The sequence below is a fragment of the Stomoxys calcitrans genome, chromosome 5 (genome assembly GCF_963082655.1).
Source record: "Stomoxys calcitrans chromosome 5, idStoCalc2.1, whole genome shotgun sequence".
Taxonomy (NCBI): domain Eukaryota; kingdom Metazoa; phylum Arthropoda; class Insecta; order Diptera; family Muscidae; genus Stomoxys; species Stomoxys calcitrans.
The window spans coordinates 154,507,825-154,527,950 of NC_081556.1; the positions used below are offsets into that span (position 1 = coordinate 154,507,825).

General features: G+C 39.6%; 1 protein-coding gene across 6 annotated transcripts in view; it reads right to left on the reverse strand.

Moving 5' to 3' along the window:
• Positions 1 to 2,764: 2,764 nt before the first annotated feature.
• Positions 2,765 to 20,126, reverse strand: part of LOC106091952 (uncharacterized) — a 214,696-nt gene continuing 197,334 nt past the window's right edge. For 4 of the 6 annotated variants that reach the window (XM_059369271.1, XM_059369273.1, XM_059369270.1 and 1 more), the window contains exons 8-10: positions 9,048 to 9,101; positions 8,488 to 8,667; positions 2,765 to 3,701 (exon numbers count right to left, since the gene is read on the reverse strand). In XM_059369271.1, the coding sequence (XP_059225254.1) occupies positions 2,937 to 3,701; positions 8,488 to 8,667; positions 9,048 to 9,101 (999 nt within the window). In that variant the 3' untranslated portion in view covers positions 2,765 to 2,936. Of the gene's footprint in view, positions 3,702 to 8,487; positions 8,686 to 9,047; positions 9,102 to 20,126 lie in introns of all 6 variants that reach the window. The other 2 variants (XM_059369275.1, XM_059369274.1) reach the window with 2 other exon arrangements.

Genomic DNA, 20,126 nt, shown 5'->3' on the forward strand with positions numbered 1-20,126 from the left:
AGCCATCACACCTAATATGGCTGAAAAGTCTTCTAACCAAAGACGAAACTTCTCATAGAGGTTGGTGTGTGTTGCGATCTCTGGCTTTCCTTTTCCACATGCAAGAGAAATTCTCCGATCATTGAGTTCATCTCGAAAGAGAAACAAACGAAAATTGTGAAATTTTATGATCTTTGCCCCAACAGGCTAAGAACTTTATAATAAAATGGTTTTCCCCTAATAAAATCCCCTTAAGATATAAATTCTATTTTTGAGTTGTATGCCCAAACCTATAGGATTGGTAAATTTTAATTTTATCATTGTAAGACATAACAAGTGAAAACGTGCTTAGTTTGGCCGGGCCGAATCTTGGGTACCAACCACCATGGATTCCGCTAAAAATGTACCCTTATAAACTGAGTTTGTATTTGAATTATTTTGATCTCAAGAAGTCATATCGCGATATCGGTACTTAGGGATGCCTATACCACCATATTGATCGATTCGGATAAAACTTGGCACTGATATTATTAGATAGGGCTTTTTCAGCCAAATCCCATGAAAATTGAGGCTTTTAAGGGCTAAAGAAGTCAAATCGGGGGATAGGTTTATATGGGGCTTTATCTGTCTATAGACCGATTCGAATCATACTTGGCATGAATGTTGGAGGTTATAACTCAAGTCTATGTTTCAAATTTTAGCCAAATCGGATGAAAATTGAGGCTTCTGGGGGCTCAAAAAGTCAAATCCGGGGATCGGCTATATCTGTTTAGAGACCGATTTGGATCATACTTGGCATGGATGTTGGAGGTTATAACTCAAATTTTAGCCAAATTGGTTGAAAATTAAGGCTTTTAGGGGCTCAAGAAGTCAAATCAGGGAATCGGTTTATATGGGGGCTATATGGAAATTTGTGTCCGAAAATTGTGTCCTTTCTTTGGTTCGATCGAGGAAAACTCTTTAAGTTTGAATACTCAGTTTTTATACTCTCCACCATAGGATGGGGGTATACAAATTTCGTCATTCTGTTTGTAACACCTCGAAATATGCGTCTAAGACACCATAAAGTATATATATTCTTGATCGTCGTGACATATTATATCGATCTAGCCATGTCCGTCCGTCCGTCCATCTATCCGTCCGTCCGTCTGTCCGTCCGTGCGTCTGTCGAAAGCTCGTTAACTTTCGAAGGAATAAAGCTAACCGCTTGAAATTTTGCACAAATATCTTTTATTAGTATAGGTCGGTTGGTATTGTAATTGGGCCAAATCGGTCCATATTTTGCTATAGCTGCCATATAAACCGATCTTGGGTGTTGATTTCTTGAGCCTATAGAGGGCGCAATTCTCGTCCGATTTGCCTGAAATTTTGTACAACGGCTTCTCTCATGACCTTCAACATACGTGCATAATATAGTCTGAATCGATCAATAGCTTGATACAGCTCCCATATAAACCTATCTCCCGATTTTGCTTCTTGAGCCCCTACAAGGCGCAATTCTTATCCGAATTAACTGAAATATTACACAATGACTTCTACAATGTTCAGCATTCATTTATGGTCCGAAACAGACTATAACTTGATATAGCTCCAATAGCATAACAGTTCTAATTCAATATTCTATGTGTGTCTAAAAAGAGATCTCGCGAATAGAACTCGACAAATGCAATCAATGGTGGAGGGTATATAAGATTCGGACCGGCCGAACTTTGCACGCTTTTACTTGTTAGATATATTTGTTCTTTCAGAATCCAGTCTCACTGATGGTTAAAAATGATTCAAGATATGTTTTCTTAAAGATTATTAAATTGAAAAAAGAAATCCAATTTTCTAATCTTTTAAGAAAAATGTAATTTGCTCAAAGATTTTTTACTTGATATTAAGAAACTATTATCTTTATTTGTAGTCTAATACATACTTAATTCTCATTATTATTAAATTTAAAGACAATGTCGTTGTTAAAAGGTGTCGCTTCATGAACTCGAAATAATTGTGAAAATCCTTAGATCAAGAAAAAAGGTTTTTTTTTTTGTTTTTTGAAGAGAAATGCTTCTTTTGATGATAATGGTTGTCATAAACATTTTCTAAAAATTTTATTACTTTGGTGGAGAGACAAAATAAAAATATACTAAATTCAAAGATTGTATTTTAATAGAAAGTTATAAAGAGAATAGTAAAAAAACCCAAATCTGTTAATGTCGACTTATCACATAAGCTTTCCTTTTCTTAATATAGTATATCCATTTTAAAAAATAGTTTATGTCACTGAAATGTAAATGGCAGCTTTGCATTACATTTTAGAAAAAGACCAATTGATGTGAATTTAGAAACTAGAAAATGCTTTAGTTACTGTATACAGATTTGATTTTGCTAAATCGGAAAGTTTTAAATACAAATTAGTTGAAATAATGTTGAGACAGTTGAAATATAGATGGCAGGCCATATTTAATAACAATTGCCACCAGACATTGATTTTTGTGAAGATTCTAGTCAAGAAGATATCCTCCTCAGCAAGAATTAATAGATTTGCCCATGTACAAAAAAACAGTTTACTATGAAAAACTTTACACATGTATGTATGTAGTCTAATTTCGTACAAAAATGACATCTACATTTTTCCTATCGACTATTAAAAGATACTTAGGTATTATTAAAATTATTATTTTTTTTTGTCATAAATTGTGTATATATAAATAGATTCAGATGACATCAATATACACATATAAATATATAAAAAATATCTACCACTAAAAATGACTTGGGTTTTTTGGTTCTTAAGAAAAAAAGTTGATTTCAAAAAATACCTCCCTTTTTACTGGTTTCACTGCCCGTCCGATGTGTTCCCAATTCCATTTTTGTTTAGGTCACTTGATGTTCATGATGTTGTTGTTGTTCTTGTCGTTAGTGATCTTTGGCGGATTGGGTGAATTTTAAATAAATGTTTCGGCTACCATTTGTTACAAACAATCACTGGGCGGGGGCTTTTCATCGGAGGGTGATGGCCCCGATACCGAAACCATGGGTAAGTTGCTAATTTTCGGTGTTATACACTTCAGTTTTAATGCCTTGGGGCTACTATGAGCGGATGAGAGTACCGGCGATGCTGTTGAAGAACGTTGACGCACCAGGCCACGAGGCCGACTAACTACCACACTTGAGATGGGCGTAGGGGCTGGTGCAGGTGCGAGAGCGGTCACCAGGGGATGGGCAGGTGCCAGCGCTGGCACAAGAACGGCAGCGGGTGCTATCGCTGGCACAAGTGCCGGCGCTGGAGCGATAATCGATGATGTGGCAACAACTGTGGGTGCCGGTGTGGGTGCTATTGGCACAACGGTTACCGGATCTATGGGTATTGAAACCAATTCTTCAACTGTATCGGCTGAGTCGTGGGAAGCTGAATTGAATGATGCTGTATTGGCAGAACTTAAAGGCGGCGCTGGTGGTGGCGGTATAGCCACTGCTTTCTGCTGTTCCTCCCTGATGTGAGAGGGCGGTGTCTCTATGGAGATGCTGCCCACCACCTTATTCGAGGTGGTCACTGTCGCCGAATGGTTGAGCACACTGGTGGCGGCCAATAGTTTTTCAACGTTCGTTTTGAGCGCTACTATGGGATGATTTTCAACACTTCTTGAGCATTCTTGCAGTTCGATGGCATTTTCATTTTGAGCATCTTGGCCGCTGTTGTCATCGGTGTGCCATTGGCGATTTTCGACAAAACTTTTCTGTAATAGTCACATGATAAGAAGTTAATAGAGAGAGAAAAAAATATTTGGTATGAGCTGAAGAGACTTGTTACTTTAAAGAAATACATCAAAAAAAATTAAAGCTTTAAATTTAAATAATATTTGTAACCAACCCAGAGGGGATATGCAATCCGCTGTTTCGAGGAAAGTTAGGGATCTAAGGAGCGAAGGGGAGTATGGTTTATGGGTTTCTAGACATTGGCCTAGAATTTCTCGATGTTGCAGCTGGCGGGAGAATCTTTGAACAGTAGTGGATTACATATCAATACCTTTATCGTTCCTTATTAAATGCCTTGGAGAAATCTACAGCAAAATCACTACAAACTAGTGGATAGAGCAACTCCGACGTTCTAATCGAAATGCCAAATTAGCTTCCAACAACTATTAAGGCTTTTTTTCTACGAGTCTACGATTAAAAGTGAGGGGCATATTTCAATTGATTGGTTATTTGCAGGGTAATTTAGTTCCTTCACCCTTTCTAGGGATCAGCTGAACGTTCGAAAAACTTTATCGTCCAAATATATTTTTAAACATGTTATTGATCAGCTATAGACTTCAATCATTTCTAATGCATTATTTATTTAAACAACATTACGTAATTATAACCACCACCGTAGGATAGGGGATATATTCATTTAGTCATCCCGTTTGCAACACATCGAAATATCAATTTCGGACCCTACATATATATTTCGGATCGTCGTAAAATTCTAAGACGGTTTAAAGATATCCTTGTGTCTGTCCGTCCGTCTGTAATAATCACTCTAGAGCCTTCATAAATTGAGATATTGAGCTGAAATTTGGCACAGATGCGTCTTTTGATGCACGCTGGTTAAGTTCTTGATTGGGCCAAATCGAACCATATTTGGATATAGCTGCTATGTAGACCGATTTTCCGATAAAGGGTCTAATGCCCATGAAAACGTTATTATTCATCCGATTTTGCTGAAATTTAAAACAGTGAGTAGATGAAGGCTTCCCGACAACTGACCTAGATATGGTTCAGATTGGACTATATTTAGATATAGCTACCATATAGACCGATCTCCCGATAGAGGGTCTGAAGACCATAAAAGCTTTTTTTATTACCGATTACCCGATTTCGCTGAAATTTTAAACAGTGGGTTATTTAAAGCCTCCCAACATCTGACCCAAATATGGTTCAGATCGGACTTTATTTAGATTTAGCTCCCATATAGACCGATCTCCCGATAAAGGGTCTGAAGGCCATAAAAGCTTTAATTTTTATCCGATTTCGTTGAAATTTGAAATAGTGCGCAGTTTTAAGCCTCCTGACACCCGACCTAAATATGGTTCAGATCGGACTATCTTTAAATATAGCTGTCATATAGACCGATCTGCCGATAAGGGGACTGAAGCCCATTAAAGCTTTTTTTATTACCCGATTTCGCTGAAATTTGAAAAAGTGAGTTATTTTTAGCCTCCTGACACCCGACCTAAATATAGTTCAGATCGGACTATCTTTAGATATAGTTGCCATATAGACCGATCTGCTGATAAGGGGACTGAAGCCCATTAAACCTTTTTTTTACCCGATTTCGCTGAAATTTGAAACAGTGAGTTTTTCTGAGCTTCACGATATCCGACCTTAATATGGCTCAGATCGGTTTATAATTGGTTATATCTGCCAAAAAGACCAATATTTTGTTCTACAAAATTGAATAGTCACATATATATTAGACCACTCAATGTCCGCGCCGAATTTGGTTGGATAAGTTATCCAATTTTCAGCGGATTGTGACGAAAGTGGATTTACATATATACCCGATGTGGTGGGTATCTAAAGTTCGGCCCGGCCGAATTTAATGCCTTTTTCCTTTTTTTATTAAAATATTTTTGTATTAGGAACAAATAAATGAATGAAAGTCTAAAACTCAGATTGAGTTTTATTTAATAATTTCGACTTGTTGTTGGCTCGTATATCTTTCCATCATGAAATGGCAAACCTTACTGAAGAGAAATGCCAAAAGCAATGGCGTCGTTTGCGGCCCCTATCTGTCACATTTGTAGCGTCCCTGAAAACATGATAGCAAAATTACAACAAATTTTGCTAATGAACATTCCACTAAGGAACAGGGGGAAACTTCTCACATATCAAAGAGTGCAGTCCGATTCAAGTTTTGAGCTCAATGATAAGGGGCCTCCTTTTTATAGCCGAGTCCGAACGGTGTGCCGCAGTGCGACACCTCTTTGGAGAGAAGTTTTACATGGCATAGTACCTCACAAATGTTCCCAGCATTAGAAGGGGAAAACCACCGCTGAAAATTTTATCTGATGGTCTCGCCAGGATTCGAACCCAGGCGTTCAGCGTCATAAGCGAACATGCTAACCTCTGCGCTACGGTGGACTCCAAATGGCTTCCAAATGATAGCGGTAGAACGAAAAAAAGTTATCCATTAGAAATGTTGCTCAGATTCTGAAAGTCGTTGGGTACTTTAAATGCGCCATATCGGTTCAGTATTGGATATAGCCCCCTTGCACCCATACAACCCGATCTCCTGATTTGGCTACTTTAGCGCCTGGAAGCCGCAATTATTATCCCCATTTTTATCCCCTCCACCATAGGATGGGGGTATACTAATTTCGTCATTCTGTTTGTAACTCCTCGAAATATTCGTCTCAGACCCCATAAATTCTTGATAGTCATGATATTTTAAGTCGATTTAGCCAAGTCCGTCCGTCTGTCCGTCCATCCGACGGTCAGTCCGTCTGTCCGTCCATCTGTCCGTCCGTACGTCGGTCTGCCCATCCTTCTGTCCGTCCGTCTGTCTGTCCGTCCGTTTGTCTGTCTGTCCGCCTGTCCGTCCGTCTGTCCGTCCGTCCGTCCGTCTGTGCGTCTTTCCGTCTGTCCGTCTGTCCGTCCGTCTGTCCGTCCGTCTGTCCGTCCGTCTGTCCGTCCGTCTGTCCGTCCGTCTGTCCGTCCGTCTGTCCGTCCGTCTGTCCGTCCGTCTGTCCGTCTGTCCGTCCGTCCGTCTGTCCGTCCGTCTGTCTGTTGAAAGCACGCTAACTTTCGAAGGACTAAAGCTATCCGCTTTAAATTTTGCACAAATACTTTTAATAAGTGTAGGTCGGTTGGGATTGTAAAAGGGCCATATCGGTCCATATTTTGATATAGCTGCCATATAAACCGATCTGGGATCTCGACTTCATGAGCCACTAGAGGACGCAATTCTTGTTGGATTTGGCTGAAATATTGCATGATATGTTTTGTTATAGTTCCCAACAACTGTGCCAATTATGGTTCCAATCGGTCCATAACCTGACGTAGCTGTCATATAAACCGATCTGGGGTCTTGACTTCTTGAGCCTTTAGAAGGCGCAATTCCTATCCGATTTGGCTGAAATTTTGCATGACGTGTTTTGTTATGACTTCTAACAATTGTGCCAGATATGGTTAAAATCTGTCCATAACTTGATATAGCTGCCATATAATCTGATCTGGGATCTTGACTTCTTGAGCCTCAAGAGGGCATAATTAATATCCGATTTGGCTGAAATTTTGTACAACGGCTTCTCCTATGACCTTCAATATACGTGTCAAATATGGTCTGAATCGGTCTTCAGCCTGTTATAGATCCCCTATAAACCGATCTCCCTAATTTACTTCTTGATTCCCTAAAAGGCTCAATTCTTATTTGATTTGGCTGAAATTTTACACATAGATTTCTACTGTGGCCCCCAACACTCAATTCAATTAGCATAGCAGTTTTTTTCTTTTACCCTTTGTTTGTCTAAAAAGAGATACCGGGAAAGAACTTGACAAATGCGATCAATGGTGGAGGGTATTTAAGATTCGGCCCGGCCGAACACAGCACGCTTTTACTTGTTCCGATTAGTCTTATACGGCTCCTAGAAGCTTAAATTTTGGCTTGATTTGGCAGAAATTTGCCAGGTAAAGTACATATATGCCTTGCAGCTAAGTTAATTTGTGGTGGATTCCCAAGATTGGGTAAGGCTGAACATAGGATATTTTTACTTGTTCGCTTAACCATCTGCGCCTTTCTGTTGATTGTGCTTTAGCTTGTCTTCTGTTATATCATTTGTCTGTCCGTCCATAAATTTTTCGCCTATTGTAACTTTTCCAACAATGCGTTCTCCTTGTGTTCGTTATTTTTTATAGTTATGTCAATCCATTGTTAGATATGTCTTTGCCAGTATGTTCTTTAGTTGTTTTCGTTGTTGTGACTTAATCTTCTTCATTCTCCTTCCATGTAAACGTTTTTCAACGTATTCTTATATTCCAACTGTGTTGCTGTTTTTCGTCCTTCATTCCTTCAATCATCAGTCCGTTTGTCCCTGCAACAGTTAATCCTTCCATATACTTTTCAGCCATCAGGTAATTTTTTCCGTATATTCTTCCGCGGATACTGTTTCTTTGTTGCTCCCTTCTGTTTTTCGTGTGGTAAATTTGATGATTCTTGCATTTTAAATAATCATTTTGGTGTTATATTTTGTAATAAGATTTCGTAGTGAAGTATTGAGTGAATTTTGGGTAGGGATAGGAAAAGAGGGCTACAGGATACAGGCAAGGTATGTGACAACTGAAGCTGGTCTACCCACGAGGGTCTCTACTTATATTTACGAGTAATTGATTAAGAAACAGTGCTTTGAGTTCTTCCAAAGCTTTTAATCAGAAAATATTAAGGCAAAAGAAAGAAACGCTTGCGAAATATGTATGTAAATATAAGTAGCAACCCACGCACGGCTAAAAGGGGCCGTTTTTGTTTTCTTAATATCGTTTTACCTTTCTGCCATTGTCTGTTATATTCTCTGCACTTTTCGCTTTGCGGCATAAAACACTTTGTGATCCATGACGTCGCAGGAATTCGATCGAATCGAATCCTCGCCCTTCGGAGGATACAAATATCGCTGAATTGATGCGGCTACGTGTTATACGTTCTGAGATGGAGGCTGAATGCTCCTCCTGAAAGACATGGAAGTGCTAGAAAAGTTAAGAGACAACAACAACAAACAATATGTTAATGACATTACAACACCAAAACAATCAAACAAACAAACATTTCCCAGCTCTCCCTATTCCTCAAACCGAATGATGAGGAGAGTTAGAGAGAGAGAGAGCGAGAGTGTGGGGCTGTGAGACTTTATACATGTGTGTGTGCGTTCATTGTAAGCAAATTAGATGCTTTTAATTTCTACCCATTACATTACTGAACCACACCAATAGTATAACTGTACATACACACGCATACTTGTTGTATTTACAGGGCAAGTAAAACGGTTATTGTTGAGAGTTTGACATTGAGAGAGAGAGAAAAAAAAAACACACACATTGGTGATGCTTACACGACTACAATGTAACGGCTGATAGGCGAGCGCTCCGCAATCGCTGCTATCGAACTGCAAAAGAAACAATAATAACAACACGCAGAAGAAGATGAAGAAGACCCAGAGGCGGCACATTGGGGGGAGGTGGAGAAAGAGACAAAAAACAAGAAAAACAACAAAAATATATATAGAGGACATAATTTTAGTACAACTTCCACCTTCAAGAGGCTGACAAAGGCACACAACAATGACACTGGGGTGCATTATGACGCTGTGTTGCCACTGTGTTGACCTTTGGCAAAGCTTTAAAGTTTTTGTATCGTATTGTTTTCATTTTTCTCTTGGGAGGATAATAATTTGTTTATTTTTTCTCTGCAAATTTCATTTCAATCATAAATTCAGTGTCTGTGAAACACAAGGCAATCATAATGAAACAAATAAATGTACACATATGTATGTATGTTGGTATGTAAGGCGATTTTTTCTTTTTTATTATCGTTTAAAAATTAACAAACAAAAAATATAAAAAAAAACACAATAAATGCCTGAATGAAAGCATTCATTCACAAAAGCTGTTGTGAGTCGTTGTTGGTGTTATTGGTTTTTTTTTCTTGCTTGTTTGTGTTTGCTGCCTAACATGATAGCCGATAACAGTTGGCCTGTCATCCTATCGCAATCTGTTGAAATTTTCACTACAATTGGCAGCATAACGCAAAAATTCGAAATAAAAATCAATTAAATCGTAAATAAATATTAGCATGAACTTTTGGAAGCATATCTACGAAGGACAAGGCTAAATCAAATGAAAGCAAAAAAAAAAAAAATGGATATTTTTGAGTTTTCTTTTTGTTGCTGTGTTAAATAAATTATTTTTAGAAATAACCTTGATAATCGGATTAATGAGATAACTGAAGAGGTCGTATGCTGATTATAACAACGACGGGAACATATGTATATATGCATACTTGGCAGTAAAGAAAAAAATAAGTAAATAAAAATTTTGCAATTAAGTTGTGGACTGAGATTTTGATAAATCTTAAGACTTCGAGAGGCCAAAGAGAGATAGAAAGTCACAAAAAAGGCGCACATATGCCACCTTCTAATGATTTAACGATTTTTGTAGAAGTTTTTGATTTTATTTAATAAAAAGAAAGAGGATTGCCCTCTTACAATAGAACCTTTTACGTGCAATCTGCTTTAATAGCAGAAACGAGAGGATTTTTGTCTGTGACCCAGACAAAAATCTCTCGTCTTACAGGCTGTATGCCTACCACTTTTGTAGCCATGTCAATCTTTATTGCGTTAAAAAGGAGTTAGAGAATAAACATTCTCGGGTCACCGTCTCACAGGTTGTATGCCTACCACTTTTGTAGCCATGTCAATCTTTATTGCGTTAAAAAGGAGTTAGAGAATAAACATTCTCGGGTCACCGTCTCACAGGTTGTATGCCTACCACTTTTGTAGCCATGTCAATCTTTATTGCGTTAAAAACGAGTTAGAGAATAAACATTCTCGGGTCACCGTCTCACAGGTTGTATGCCTACCACTTTTGTAGCCATGCCAATTTTCATTGCGTTAAAAACGAGTTGGAGAATATTCATTCTCACTTGTTTCTATACGTATGAGACTGGCTCTGCGAAGTAAAACATAACCCAAACTAGCGGCATTAATGTTGATACCAAGTTTATTGGTAAGCCGGTTATGGCTTTTCGTGCCAGGAATGTTGCCTATGATGTCCTGGATCTCAGGGTAATTTCTCTACTTTTATTTTAATTTTAAAAGTAATACATAAACAAATTTTTTTCATCTGTGAACTGAAAAACGTTTTAGTAAATCGTGAATCTTTCATAGTAAGACATCTTCATATGGGGTACCTGTTGGCGTATGAAAATTATTATTATTTTTATATTAACATTACTTATACGCTTGGGTGGTCTTTTTGCCTGACCCCAAAGCTTCTTCTTCGACTTTGAAAACAATTTATATTTGAAGCATAAATATTGACTTGGTGTTGTTGTACTCAGCATTTTGGGATACCGAGGCACAATGGGAGAAAATCGAAAAAAAAACTAGTAAAAAATATGCCGTATGAGAACGGGTAGAGATATATCATTGAAATTTTAAATGGTTACAGCTGAGTTGTCAGCGAGATTGAGTGCAAAATTCTATTTTTGGTTTTGTTTAGGACACTTCAATCTGTGAAATTCGAAAAGAAGAAACTTTCAAGCACTATTCAACAAAAATTTGAAAATTGTGCCATAAATAAAGATTTGGCAGCCCCAATAAATTTTCGAAATACCGAGGTGACCAGTTTTTTTTTCGTTTTTCTCCCACTGTGGGATGTAAGACTACATGAAGCAGTTTTTTTCGATTTTCTCCTATTGTAAGACTAAATGAAGTCGTTCTAGCTATATACGTTTGCTTGCCGAAATCATGCTTACTTGCAAACGAGTAAGGCTAGTTCCACGAAATTTTCCACAAATACTTTTTATACCCATCACCATGGGATGAGGGATATACTAATTAAATTATACCATACCTCGAAATATTTATCTGCGACCCTATAAAGTTCTAAGTCGAACTAGCCATGTCTGTCCGTCTGATGAAATAACTATAGCGTTCGAACGAATAAAGATATCTGCTTGAAATTTTGTACATATTCTTCGCGTTGATGTAGATCATTGGGGATTGCAAATGGTTCATATCGGTTCAGATTTGGATATAGCTGCCATATAGACCGATCACCCGATTTAAGGTGTTTGGCCCATAAAAGGCGCATTTAAAGTCCGATTTCACCGAAATTTGCGACAGTGAGTTGTGTTAGGCCCTTCGATATCCCTCTTTAATTTAGCATAGATTGGTTCAGATTTGGATAAAGCTGCCATATAGACCGATCTCTTGATTTAAGGTCTTATGCCCATACAAGGCGAAGTTTTTGTCCAATTTCGCCGAAATTTGGGACAGTGAGTTGTGTTAGACCCCTCCACATTTTTCTCCAATTTTTCTCAGATCGGTTAAGATTTGGATATAGCTGCCATATAGACCGATCTCTCGATTAAAGGTTTGGGCCCATAAAAGGAGCATTTACTGTCCGATGTCGCCGAAATTTGTGACAATGTGTTGTGCTAGGTCCTTCGACAGCCCTCTTCAATTTGGCTCAGATCGGTTCAGATTTGGATATAGCTGCCATATAGACCGATCTTTCGATTTAAAGTCTTAGGCCCATAAAAGGCAAATTTTTGCCTTTTAGGCAAAAATTTGGAACTGTGAGTTGTGTTAGGCCCCTTCACATTTTTCTGCAATTTTTCTCAGATCGGTTAAGATTTGGATATAGCTGCCATATAGACCGATCTCTCGACTAAAGGTGGGCCCATAAAAGTGGCATTTATTGTCTGATGTCGGCGAAATTTGGAACAATGAGTTGTGCTAGGGCCTTCGACATCTTTGTTCAATTTGGCTTAGCTCGGTCCAGATTTGAATATTGCTGCCATATAGACCGATCTCTCGACTAAAGGTTTGGGCCCATAAAAGGCGCATTTATTTTCCGATGTCCGTGCCGAATTTGGTCCAAAGCGGACCATATTTCGATATAGCCTCTATGTTTGCATAAATTATGCATTTTTCACTGGATTATGACGTAAAGTGGTTTACATATATACCCGAGGTGGTGGGTTTTCAAAGTTCGGCCCGGCCGAACTTAACGCCTTTTTACTTGTTACTAGTTTTTTTATACCACCATCGAAGAACGGGGTTATATTGATTTTATCATTTCGCTTGTAACACATCGAGATATAGATTTGCGGCCCTCGTAAAATTCTAAGACGTTCAAGCCATATCCGTCCGTCAATTAAAATCACGTTACAGTCCCTAAAAATTAAGATAATGAGCTGAAACTTTTCACCAATTTTTTTTACCATTGGTAGGTAAGTTCGAATATAGACTATATTGCCCATATAGATCGATCTACCGATTTAACGTCTTGTGCACTTAAAAGGAGGAGGCCACCGTAGCGCAGAGTTTAGCATATCCGCCTATGACGCTCAGATTAAACCATATTTGGATATAGCTGCCATATATACCGATCGGAGGCCACTGTAGCGCAGAGTTTAGAATGTCCGCCTATGATGCTAAACGCCTGGGTTCGAATCCTGGCGAGACCATCAGAAAAAATTTTCAGCTGTGGTTTTTCCCTCCAAAATCGGATTTTGTCGAAATGTGGTAAGTATCTTAAGTTTGGCCCTGCCAAACTTAATGCCTTTTTACTTTTACGTTTTAGAAATTTATTTGCAATTCAAAGTTTCTTCAAACTTAAATTTTCTCTCAATTAAACATTGCTTTAAAGAGCCATTTAAGTTTGATGCTGCGATTAAATGGTGGCTCTTAACAAGTTGCCAAAAGGCGATTGAAGCCAAAAGACCCGCAAGAGTTTAAATCCCACATTTAATTTCATTTCATTTTGTCATTTTCACTTAATTGGTTTTTGTGCGAAAGGAAAACTTTTTACCAAATATGAGCACACAAAACAAAAGTTCAACTGTCACCGAATAGAACATCAACACAAAACAAGGCCTAAAAGAAAATAAATTAAAAAAATAAGAAAAACAAATTAGCCAACATTCAATTTTTAGAGACAGCAACGATGAACAATGAGAAGTTGTGGTGATGTTGTTGATGGTTGCGTGAAAGGGGGGGAAATGGCAGAGTAAAGAGCGTCGAAACTTTGTTGTGTTTGTATAAATGGCATATACTAATAGAGTGAGTGAACACGTGTTTTTACAGGTCCAAGATATGAGGGGAATGGGGGTGGGGAACGGAGACAGGAAAGCATTTGTTTGGTGTTGTGGCGCGAAGATTGGTGCAAAAAAAGCCAAAAATGTTTTTCTTTTACTATTATTTGTACTCCAAAATGAGAGTAGTTAAATTTTTTTTTAATCAAGTAACAAAAAAAAAAAAAACAAAAATTGTCTTTAGAAAGCCAAACTCAACATATCCGGCATTTAGGTTGAGGTTGAAATTATAACCGAATAACAAAAAAGAAGAAGAAATATATTAACAAGGGGGACAAATCACAATTTGTTGGTGTAGGTAACTGCATTTTCAAGTGAGCGAGTGGAGACTGAACTAGCGAGACTGAGAGAGAGAGAGAGCGCTGTGAATGATTATTTAATTTTGTGGGGAGAATGATAGCATTGCTTGAATGATTGTCGGTGTGTAGTGCTTGTGACTTGGATTTTTGTGAGTGCTGCTTGAGAGTGTTGTGTGTGTGTGTGTGTGTATGTGGTGCTTAAATGTTCTCCGGTGTTTGTATCTTGTCTGGTGCTTAACGAATGAAGCAAGAATTGTGTGTGGTCGTTCAAAGGAGCTTAGGGCACAGCTATGCAATTGAAACCAATTCAAACAAATGATGATTAATGCAATGCGTAACGTAAGATCATAATAAATCGCTTTACAACTGTTTTCAAAGAATTTTGGTGTGTTTTTTCCTTCACTAAATGCTTATTTGTTGTTGGTTTTTATAATTACAAGGCTGTGCTTGTTGATGTCTTAAAATCTCGCAGACAATCAAGTTCGAATATAAAGCCAAGTGCTTGGATACAGTGGTGGAAGTGGTGGTGTATGTGTATGTTTGTTTGCGTTTTTGTGCTTGTTTTTTTTTTTTACTTTGTCAACTTGAATTGAACAACGACAATGAGAGTGCTACGATTTTGGACAATTTTGTTTTCATTTGTTTTTTTTTTTTGCATATTTTTCAAGGACCACATTAACATTGACCAGCAGACGTTTGGTTTTTTGGTGCCTTTTGAAGAAAATGTTCCAACTTACACTGTGACGTTCGGATGTGTGATTCGTGTGTAGGTGATTAAAGGTACCCGAATCAGAGTGTATGGTATCACTGGCGGCCATGCTGTGACATTTGGCCCGATGAGATGAGTCACGACTATCTCGAGAGTCTTCCCTTGAACGTTCGGCACATGAAAATTGCCTTCGATATTGGCGGCGACGACGAAAAGCATTCGGATTTGACGAGTGCAGTGGATAGTCCACCCCACAAATGGGAGTGGGTGGCGGCAGGGCACGCATATAGCATGGATCATAGCTGAATTGGCGACGTCGCCACTGCTCATATTGGCGATAGTGACTGAATAGGCGACGTTTTCTTAGGATCATTTGTTTTTTGGCCTCTAGCAACTCTTGGTCTTCGTTCGGTGTGGTGGTTGTGGCTGTTGTATTATCCTGCGAATTCTTAAGGATGCTACGCTGTGTGGCAAATTTCTTTTGGCGCAAACGGTGATAGTGCTGATGGTGAAAGTCCCCCTTGGGCATTCGGCTTGCATTCATGGCCGGAAAGCTCTTGTGATGCTCATGATGCACCATAGTGGATTGGCGCTCCAGCAGGCGATTTTCTTCGCCCTCTTTGTCCGAGGCGGCCCCAGAAGTGGCTCCCTCACACTCATGGCCCTCGGCCTCAGCTTCCTGATGGCTACTGACAGCAGAATTGGCCGCCAGGGCCTGACTATCGACACTCTCGACTCGTCGATAGCCCTCCGATGGCGATATAGACTCACCGCCATCGGCAATCGCTGGTTGCTAGCTCTCCACCCCATCGACCTTGTGCAGCAGGGCGAATTGGCAGCCACAGTCGCGTTCTAACTCACGTCTCGGATACTGAAAACATCGATCAAAGATGCCACAACCCTCACAGCGGGGTAAACACTACAATATCAGGACAATATCATCATCATGAGGGGAAAGTTGGGAGTTGAGGGAGAACAAGAAAAAATCCACAAAAAGAATATGTTCGTATAAAATAGTATCTCAGCTATGGTTGAAAGGTTTTTAAAAGTTTTAGTAAAAGTAGTAGTAAAGGTAGCAGTTAAAATAGTAGAAAAGTTTATTTATTTTTTTATTTTTTGAAAATAAAGTGGTGTTGGTGTGGAGCAGAGGAAGGAAAAAAGTAGTAAGACATCATTACAAAGTAGTAGTAGTAGTAGTAGTAATAGTAGAAATAGTTAGAGAGTAGCAGTAGTAGTAGTAGTAGTTGAGGGTGGTAGGCTGAGGAAGTTAAACAAGGCAACAAAACTCTAAGAAAAGCTGATTTTAGTTTTCTTTGTATTCTCTATGCACGTCTAAATAACGAACTTCTATGTAGGGGTGGGAGGAAGAAGAATGAGGGAACCTGCTACAAGTACAATGTTCCCTTCAAAAACAGAAGAAAGAAAATCAACACAGGTAGAAAACGTGAGCGGAGATAGTTGGGGTAGTAGGTACTTTGGCGGTTGGTTGGATGGTGATTTGGAGAGGGTTTATTTTTTTTTTTGTTTTTGTTTTTTTTTGGTGGAAATGGTGGTGGTGGCTGTCAATCATATGTTGTAGCACGGCATGCTGCTGCTGCTTGCTTCGGCCTTTAAGCATTTACGAGGAAAACATAACAAAAACAAATCTTCGTATTTGTAGGAAATTCTTGTTTTTCATTTTAATTTTTTGGGAGGTTTTAATGCTTTTGTTTTCGTTTCTCATTTTCTATTCGTGAGGAGTTTTTCATTGATTCTACTCTAAAGTAATGGAAGCATAATACATGTTTGGGTCTGTGGGAATATCAGTATATTAAGTGTATGTGTGTGTGTGTGTTTGTGTGAATTTGATGTGTAAAAGTGTTTGAATGTTTTAAATGTGAGCAAATGCTAGAATATTGGTATCTCAATGAACAGAGAGTCAGTTTTGTATGTAGGCCTTTGAAACAGTGGAGAATATTCAAAAGAGCTACATTTGCATGCTTGTTGTTCTATTATAATTAAGACGGAGGAAAATCAGCTGTTTGAAATAAGCGGCTTGCAATTGCAAGGAATACATATGCCATCCCCCAAAACCCACATGGTGTTGCGGCGCTGATCTAATAGCCCACACTCGCAGAAAATTCAATTCAGAAAATCTTCACCTGCAATGTCTTAACTCCTTACAGTACAAGGCCGTCGCCCTTCCGCAAATGCAATGGATTGACAGAAGCATAACGACAATACCGAAGGCTGACTTACTGTACTCCAGCTACCATGGTACAAGACAACAATTTGGCAGTGGAATTGTGTTTAATCGGACATGGAAACACTTTGTCTTCAGATTAACTCCGATAGATATGAGGTTTTTACAATCCGCATACAGTCCAAATTCTTTTATATCAGTCTCATCTGTGTCCATGCCTCGACAGAAGAAGAGGACGAACAGACCTGGAATATATTTTAAGGTCCAAGAGAGACCATATGGATGCTGCCCCGCACATGACATTAAAATCGTGCTAGTAGACTGTAAAGCCATGATAGAAAGGGAGAATATTTTCGGTCAGACTGTAGGAAAATTTAGTCTCCAAGAGGTAATGTGGACTGAGGCTGATTGTCTTAGCCGTGGCGGGTGGTCACCGTGGCGCAGATGTTAGCATGTACGCCTGTGACGCTGAAGGCCTGAGTTTAAATCCTGGGGATAACATCAGATACAATTTTCAGCGGTAGTTATTCCCTCCTAATGCTGACGACATTTGTGAGGTACTATGTTTTTAGAAAAAATGGTATGGCAGCCATGTAAAAACTTCTCCCCAAAGAGTTGTCGCACTGCGGCTTGCCGTTCGGATTCGTCTATGAAAAGGCGACCCCTTATCATTGAGCATAAACTTGAATCGGTTAGCACTCATTGATATGTGAGTAGTTTGCCCTTGTCCTTAATGGAATGTTGATTGGCATATTTGCAAAAATTTTCATTTGCAGTCTTAGCCGTGGAAAAAACCGGAATCATGGTGAAAACACTCCTTATCCCGGTGATATAATGGCGCAGTGAAAAACCATTGCCCACTCTATTGAAAATGCCGTGAATTCCGTACGTGAATACCAAAAGCCTCTACAAAAATGATGAAATGCTACTGAACCAAGAATGTGGCATACTTAGCAATCTTGCAATAATTGGAGACTCGTTGCCACATCCTTGGCATCAGTAGCATTTCATCACTTTTGGAGAGGCTTCTGGTATCCAAGTACGGATTTCACGGCATTTCAATAAAGTGGGCAATGACTTGCCATTGCTCCGTTATATGAGGTGAATGAGAGTTATCAGGAGAAAAGGGGAGAGGAGAAACGTTCGTTCCGAAGAATGAAGAGAGAAATGGAAAGGCGTGTGTGTGAGCGACTTGAGATGTACAGGAGTTAGAATGAGGTCAGAAAATTTACCAAAGTATCAAACATCAAACTGAGGGCTTTGGTAGAGGCACATCCTCCAGCAGGACAAACAATAAAGAAATCTGGGAACTGGTGGGATATGGAAAGAACATTTTCGCAGCTGTTTGAGTCCGATACTGGTGGCGACGAGGATACTGCACAACCAATCCCTAATGATGGTATAGAAGGAATACCGCCTAGTCAGATTGAGGTACAAGTGACTGAAAAACAACAAGGCAGCAGAAGCCGATGGGTTGCCAGCTGTATTATTTAAGAACGGAGGCGACATGCTGATGGGGCGATGCATCATCTACTCTGCGCGATCCGGCTAGAAGAACGCATGCCCAATGATTGAAACCTCAGCATGCAATGTCCCTTACAAAACAAAAGAGACAAGACACTGTATGCCTCGTCCCCATCTCATACAAGATACCCTCGAGTATACTGCAGAAAAGACTAAAATCTAAAGTCAATGATATAATTGGGCCCTATAGTTGCGGCCTTAGTCCAGGTAAATTCACCATACACACTGCACCAAGTCCTGGCAAATACTTAAGAAGGATAGGTCGACGTTTAACTTCTCTTCTACACTACAGGATTAGAAAGTCGTCTTATACAGCCATATACGTTCAAAGGAATTTCGACATCGCACAGTGGGAGAAAATCGAAAAAATGGCTTGAGCTGAGGTGCCAGCGAGATCGTATGCAAAATTCCTTTTGACAGGTTCGTAAAGTTGGTCACCTCCTTATTTGTTGGGGCTGCCAAATATTCGTTTGAGGTCCGTTTTCCAAATTGCTGCATAGTGCTCAAAAATCCCTATCAAAAAGTTCGTTTGAGGTCTGAAATATCTCGTCTTGTTTCTGGGATATTCGACTGTGAATATTTTTGCTTTGCGTATTTTGTAATTTACGAAGGCATTTGAGGTACGATTTTCATTCTATGCATGATTTGGATTTGTGAGAACGATTTACAACGACTTTGCAGCAAAAAGTGTCCACATCTGTTAATTCTGCTAAAAGTTAAAAAAAAAACTGGTGGTCCGATTTTGATAACACACAACATTGATTTTAGAAGGTTTAACGAAACGAGAAGGTCCAGAGACTGGCTTGCGTCGGAATCACAGGGGCGCTGAGACCCCCAACGCAGGCAGACCTGGGGGCGATGCTGATATGCAGCCCATTGGGGCTTATATTTGGAACTGCGCCGACAGGGTCAAGCTTAGGCTTAGAGAGCTCGGCATGCTGAAGAATGATGGTTGCGGCCACAGTTCTTTTCTGGGTGTTATGGATACGGAGGGGAGACTGAGGAGGATCTCCGGCTACCTGGCACCAGTGCCGACTGAAGTGAGGGCATTAGCGATTCGTTTTCCTGAGAGGAACGAATGGAGGGCGGATGGTGTACTTGAGGAGGATGAGACCTCGATCTGCACAGATGGCTCCAAGATGGAGTCAGGGATTGGATTGGGGGTCTACTCTGATGCGCTCAATATCAGTATGCCTCTGAGACTCACATATCAATGAGTGCAGTCCGATTCAAATTTAAGCTCAATGATAAGGGACCTCCTTTTTTTAGCCGAGTCCGAACGGCGTGTCGCAGTGCAACACTTATTTGGAGAAAAGTTTTACATGGCATAGTACCTCACAAATATTGCCAGCATTAGGAGGGGAAAACCACCGCTGAAAATTTTTTCTGATGGTCTCGCCAGGATTCGAACCCATGCGTTCAGGGTCATAGGGGGACATGCTAACCTCTGCGCTACGGTGGCCTCCTCCGCTGACGACATCTAGCCATGTTAAAACTTCTCCAACAAGTGGTGTCCTTAAGCGGCACATCGCCATAAAAAATGAGGCTCCATATTATTGAGCTAAAACGGAAATGGAATGAGCATGGGAAAATACG